Consider the following 7,268-nt stretch of genomic DNA (forward strand, 5'->3'; position numbering starts at 1 on the left):
TCTATAGATTCGTATAGAATCTAATAGTAAATTTTTCGATTTAGGTGTAAGTATTATTATTATTATTTTTTTTACTTTAATTTATATTATTGTTATTATTATTATTTCATATATATATATATTTATATATATATATGTTTTAAACACTGTTTTGACCTCAATCCCTAATATTTTTTTTTTCAAATTGTATGTACACCCTTAGAATTTTATGATTTTTATTCCAAAAAATCTTGATAGTATTATTATTTATATGTATGTAAACTGATGTACTTAAACTCGTTGAATCCATTCAATTGAAATTTTATTCTGTTTCTTGCCAATGTATGTATTGGCTAACAGAACTAATAATCTGTGATAACTTGTATGTCTTAAGAAAGAATTTTACTAATAAGCGTACATATTTTAAATAAATTATTATATTTTTTGTAATACATTCAGAGATTATATTTAATTCATAGAGTGCCCTGAATTATATAAAATATAATATATATTCTTTAAAAAAAAAAAATGATAATATTTTTATAAATATGAAATGTTAAATGTTATTGTATTCTTATTCTATTTACATTAAGGACAGATGTACATTTCTATATTTTTTACTTTCTCAATTTATATAATAAAATCAATATGCTCCTCACTTCTCATCCTTATTACCATAGTAACTATTGTAAACAAAGCAATAAACTGTATCTGACATCAGCTTGTTTCGCTTGAGCAATAAAAGAAAAAAATAACATAAAAATATACCATCTCATTTATTTAATCTTTTTTATGTTTGATCATCCACTAATCAACATGAACTGTAATAATTATTGCAATTTGTACGGCTATGACTATCATACGACTACAGATTGGCGATATAACAGTGAACAGGAAATCACAGCAGCCGAGGAACAACGAGAGTTGGCCCAAAGGTTGATACTGGAAGCTGATCGGTTATTCGGCCAGACTAAGGACTCTGTGATGAAAAACAAGTTGGATGTTGACCACCGGTCCAAGGTGAAAGTCAAAGATATAGAGTACAAATGTAGGGAAATTGAAAAACAGAAATACGATCTGGATGAAGAAATTTGTTTACTGTTGGGCTATCAGGTGCGCATCGAAAACGCCAACAAACTGCTTGTCGGTGACGCTCTTGAAGTAATTGCTGAGTGCCTTAGACTCAGGTGAGAATGACATTGAAAAAATCCAATTTAAAATTACATGATATAATATATTGATATGTAATATGCAATGTCTGTGCAAGATCAGTGTAATCCATTTAACTAGCTACATTATTTTATAATTTTTGTTTTTTTGATAAAGAAAAAATGTTTTATTTACCTGCCTACCCAGTCTGTTATTGAATTGTAATATTTAACACTAGTATTAAAAACTTTCTTCTCTTTTATTAGTGGTTTTCTAAAAAATTTTAATGGACATTCAATCTAGAGTTTTTATGGTGTATCCTTTCCATTTTTTACTCCACTCATCAAAACTTTTGGTAATTTCAAAGAAAAAACTCCACTCGGAATCTAAAACTATTTATTCAATATTTGATGTGTTATTTATACATCAATATTTTAGAAATATTTAGGTGGTCTGCTCCCAAATATAAAATAAATATACTATATAAAGTTAAAATCCTAAAAACCCACTGAATGGCACTGAAAACATACAGAAATGACTAAATTTTTTTGTAAAAATGTATAGTGTAATAAATACTATCAATCAATACTTCAAACTACAAAAAAAAAAACCATTTTCTATAATGTTATACGTCCCTACGTGCAGAAATTGTCGTCAGAGTATAGACTTGGTGTTTGACGATGTCGAGAAAGAACTATTGCGGGAACGCGAACTGATCTTGGGTATCAACGATCAGCTTGAAGATTTGCAAGATAAAGTCGTGCTGCAGATCAGAAAACTGAGAGCGTTCGTGTACAACTTGGTTGTGGATTTGCGTTGTAAGAAAAATGCGTTACAAATTGAAGAGCACAACAAAAATCTCAATGAAAACACTGTCGAACTATCAATATTGAACAACAAAAACATTTTCAAACCTGCGTGAGTATTTTTATCGTTGCTATGAAGTTTGTCCCATTCGTGGAGGTTTTCGTGGATCCCTTATTCCCACCTGGGTCACTCACTTGATGAGCACGGTACTACGGTGAACAGCGTATCTACGTGTCTATTTGTGATATACCTGTGATATTTCTGAAACCAATATATTTTGGTTTTGAAACTATCAATATAGGTAGTTCTTATTATGATGTACTTAATAATATAGTCTCATTTTAGCTAAATATTCCAAATTATAAAATAATAATAGGAACTTTCGATGCTTATATAGATAGTGTTATTCTCTAAAGAAATCGATAGTTATTAGCCGATGCTGATTTAAGTATTACCCTCCGAACAGTTGTTAGTCGTTACACATATATAATATATATAGTGTATTTAACAATAATTAATGTAACATGAAATATTCCAAATACGCATGACCTTAAATTTGATTTGGATTTTTTTACTGCGTAATAAGAAATATATTATATTACACTTATTTTTGAAAAATTCAAATTTGTTATCCTTTTAAAAGCGTGCGAAGTGAAGCAATAATATTTGAATTATTTCCAGTCTTTGAGTTAGAATATAAATTATTAGATACTTTATTTTTTTATAAAACGTAATACATTTTTTATATTTGAAAAATTTGACTAATTGACAGGAAGTTAAAGTTTTAAAAAATCATAATATTATAAAATCACGTGGAAATTATGAGTGTAATAAATTTTAAGTCCTTTATGCAGTTAAAAAAATTATGAATAAAATTCAAAGTTATGTGTTTCAAATATTTTGTGTTATCTTTATCATTGAACACACTTATTTATACAATAAACGAATATAATATAGTGCACACTTAATTATATTTATCCATATATATATATATTCTATATGCAGTACGATTTCGACCACAGAATGGGATCGATTCACTTTAGACATTATTTCGGCAGCCAATAAAGTACTAGTGGACGGACGACCTATTCGTGCATTTTTTGACAAGTGTCTGAATAAAATGTTCAACGATCTGGTAGGCCAATCGGATGCAGTCAACTTGGCGTTTAGATTGCGAGTGGAAGAATACCTTGAAGTGATTGAAAAATTGAACAAACAAAGAGACGAAGTATGTTTCTGAACACATTAAACTAGTACCTATATAGTATATATTATTATGTTTCTAATCGCGTATAGTGGATGCTGATAAATTATAATTACTTTGGTTTATAACTTGAGCACATATGTTTCTCACAGATAATTACTTTTCAGTTTACCACTTTACTACATGTGTATCATACAATGTGTCCCGTGAAGAAGTGACCGGCTGGCGTCATGTGATAGTTCACATTAAGTTTTGAAAAACCCCCTTCAAAGGGTGGGTGTAACTTTTTTATTTTTTTAGTTATGGGAAATTCAACTTTTTTTAAACAACATCGAATCTACCACACATTTGCTGATGTAGTGATGTATCTTAAAAACTTTTCAACTTTTTATAATAATTTTTTTAAGCTATTTTATTATGCTATCAACTAATATAAACAATCAAACCAGAAATGTACAAATTATTTTAATTAAATTAAGTTAGCAAAAATTTGCATTTTTGAAAGGATTTTGCGTATAGCTCTAAGTAACGCCTTACTGGACAATGAGCTTAGATGAGGCATGTACTCACGAAGATGTAAAATTTAGGAAAATAAAATGTTTAAGGTATTCTGTAGAATAATAAAATTAAAATTAAACTATAGTAAATACGGTGTTATTTGTAGTTATACGCAATTTTCCTTTCAAAATTGGTAATTTTTACAAAAAAAAGTTTACCTTTTTTAAATTTAATAAAAATAATTTATACATTTCTGTTTGATTTGTATGTCATCGATAGCACAATAAAATAGCTATTAATGCTTAAAATTACGATAAAAAGTTGAAAAGTGTTGAAGATACATCAGCAAATGTGCGGTAGGTTCCGGTTTTGTTTCGGTCGATCGAAGCATGCAGCGAAAGTAGTTCCATCCCCAATTCTCGGTTCGAACTAAAAAAAAGGTTCGGTTTTGTTTAGAAAAAAGTAGAAAAGCCCATAATTAAAATGTTAGACCGACCCTTTAAAGTTTAAATGAGTTTTTTTCATAACTAAAGCCTTAAGGTATACTATCATATGACGCCACCCCGTCAATTTTCTTCATGGAACATATTGTATATTTGTTTATGACGCATATAAAGTATCACGCATAAGAAGTATAGATATTATAGGTATCCCCGTAGCTCGTAAGTGAGTAATAATTAATGAATTTTGCCCGATGTTTATTTAATAATATACAAAGATCATACAAGGTTACAAATATATTCGTTTACCTACTTAGCCAATTGTTATGATTTTGAAAAGAAAAAAAATCTTGTTAATGATTATACATTGGTTGAGTGAAGTGAAATAGTGATGGGAATATCACGAAAGTCATGATTCGAAGTGCATGTATCGTATTGCCTTCACTGATATGTTCATATACCTATGTTGGCATGTGGCTATGTAGTATACAGCATACAGCAGTATTGTATATTATGTGTATCTATGCAATCCGGTTTACAGACGGTCAAAAACGTCGAAGAAGTAGAAGAAACAATCGAAAAACTGAAAAACACCATCGGTGACAGGGAGGCGTACTTGGCGCTGGCACACACGCGACTGTCGAACCGGACGCGCAGGGAGGGCGTCGAACTGTGCCGGGATGAGCTGGAATTGAGACTGTACGAAGAGGTGGTCCAACTGGAACACGACGTGCAAAGTCTACAAAATATGATGGCCGAATCTGTGGTGTGCCGGAGACGTCTCAAACAGTCCATCGCCCGTATCAGTGTGCAGCTGCAAGTCAAGCAGAATTCGTTGCACATCGATAACGAGCTGTGCGCCAAGCAACGGAAACGCATCAACTACCGAGCCTTTTGAAAAGCTCGTCGGATGCGGTTCCATGGATTGGTTTTTTTAGTGGTGGGAAAAAAAATCATACACAAAACTTTTTTCTCTCAAAACCTTTTTATACATACCTAGGTAACATAGCGTATAGGTAATATGTATAGTTTACATATTTCTTTACAAAATTCTCAAATTAGTCTTATAAGTATCAGAATATTTCAATACAATAAATTTACATTTAATGCATTAGGTATGCAACCGCCTTAAATGGTTACTGCCCCTGTACACAATACACATCGTCCTTAAGTACTGCATATATTGTTATATCAACACACCAACCTACATCATAAATAGGTAGTCATAACAACGGTGGTGGGTCGATGTTGCTGTAAATATTGAATTTCTCGTGGTTTTATTTATGTATACCTATAGTTGTAAAAAAAAAAACTATTACTAATTTACAATGATAATATTAATAAACTATGAACTGAATAAATAATATTTAGGTACCTTCACTCTGCAGAATGTTAAAAAACAACATTGTCTTAAACTCAATTGTATATTTTTTAATGCATAGGTATATAATAAATTCGCTAATTAATAAATACAAAAACTAATATCCGTAAATACTTTTAAACAGGGCTTGCAAACGTTATAATAACGTTATGATTATAACGTTATATTTGACAAATAACGATTGAAATTTGTAAACGTAATTATAACGGAAAACGATAATCAAAAATAATTAAATACCGCAAAACAAAACATAACGATTAACAATATATATAATATATCATTAAACAAAAAATATCGCAAAACGTAATTTATAGAATATCATTACGAAAAATAACGCAAAACAAAATTTTTTGAAAATTTAAAATCCATTTATTTAAAGGTATTTAAGGTATATTGGTTTCGTAGAAATATATTTTATTTCATGCTATTTATTTTTGTCTTAGAAAAAAATCTAAGAATTGATTATATTATATTCCGTATCTGGGACATTACCTACCCGCATTTTTTTGGAGTTATTGATAACTTTTAAACTGAATTGTCAATAGCTAATACCTAGTATAATAATAATAATAATTATTATTATTATTAATATTAATAATGATTAATAATGCCCCGATAATTGCGCTGTAGAAGTATAGAGTATAGGCTTATTTTGTATTCACTATTCACTCTGTACTTTGTCTACTCTGTAGTCTTATAGTTTTATTTATATTACCTAGCTAAATATTAAAACAAAAACGCTATCATGGGTAGTATCATATATATACTTGAATACATTACTATTTACTTACATATTGGTGTTAGTATTTATTCCATTATTTGTGTATATAGTAATAGGAATACTATAATATTATAGTCTATACTCAATATTTCTATAATTTATTAGGCAATTGTAGCAAGGTACAAATACATTTCAAGTAATGTATTTCATGTACATTTCAGGTATATGTCAAACTAATCAGTGCAAATGTGTAAAACATAAATTACTGTCTAATTTTAAATGATATTTACATAATATGAAATGTTGTAAAAATGACTATATAATTCTAACACTTATAAAACTATAAATAAATAATAATGATTGATGATCAATTAGGTATAAATGTATAATACATTTAAAACAATAATAATTAATGGTTTTATTTTTGCTATTATAGGTAATATAATGTGTAGTGATTTTATATAATTCCTAGGTACTTTATTAAATTAAAATATTAAATAATAATTGGTATAGTATAGGTACCAACGTAATTATATAAAATACCTAGGTGTTTGGTATATAGAATACCATTTATACCAATATTGAATATTAATAAAATAATAAATTATATTTTTCTGGTAACGATGTTGGAAAAAATTAAGTAGTAAATTATTTACTGGATTGTTGGAAAATGTTGGGTAAAATAACGTTTTTATTCTTAATAATGATAAATTCAAAACTTGGATAACGTTTTAATTCTGAATAACAATAAACGCAAAAATTGTGTAACGTTTTAATTCTGAATAACGATAAACGAAAAAATTGTGTAACGTTTTAATTCTGAATAACGATAACCGAAAAAATTGTGTAACGTTTTAATTGTAAATAACGTAAAACGGAATTTTTTTTTCAAATGCAAGCCCTGCTTTTAAAGCTTTCATACATTTTGTAATTAGGTCCAATACTATCCAACCACTTGCTCTGTGAAGTGAATTATGTTTAAAATTGTATAAAACATATAAACATAATAATTATACGGAAATAAATTTTACAAGTTATTATTCAAATCCTACCATAAAAGTGTGTTTGTGTTCCTTGATCTCGAAATAG

The 7,268-nt window shown here is 28.6% G+C and overlaps 1 protein-coding gene across 1 annotated transcript; it reads left to right on the forward strand.

The window, feature by feature from the left end:
- Positions 1-740: 740 nt before the first annotated feature.
- Positions 741-5,079, forward strand: LOC132949016 (tektin-1-like). Its single transcript, XM_061019762.1, has 4 exons — positions 741-1,166; positions 1,774-2,046; positions 2,941-3,163; positions 4,619-5,079. The coding sequence occupies exons 1-4, from the start codon at positions 772-774 to the stop codon at positions 4,973-4,975; spliced, it is 1,248 nt and encodes a 415-aa protein (XP_060875745.1). The 5' UTR covers positions 741-771; the 3' UTR covers positions 4,976-5,079.
- Positions 5,080-7,268: the final 2,189 nt, after the last annotated feature.

This window comes from Metopolophium dirhodum, chromosome 7 (genome assembly GCF_019925205.1).
Source record: "Metopolophium dirhodum isolate CAU chromosome 7, ASM1992520v1, whole genome shotgun sequence".
Classification (NCBI taxonomy): Eukaryota; Metazoa; Arthropoda; class Insecta; order Hemiptera; family Aphididae; genus Metopolophium; species Metopolophium dirhodum.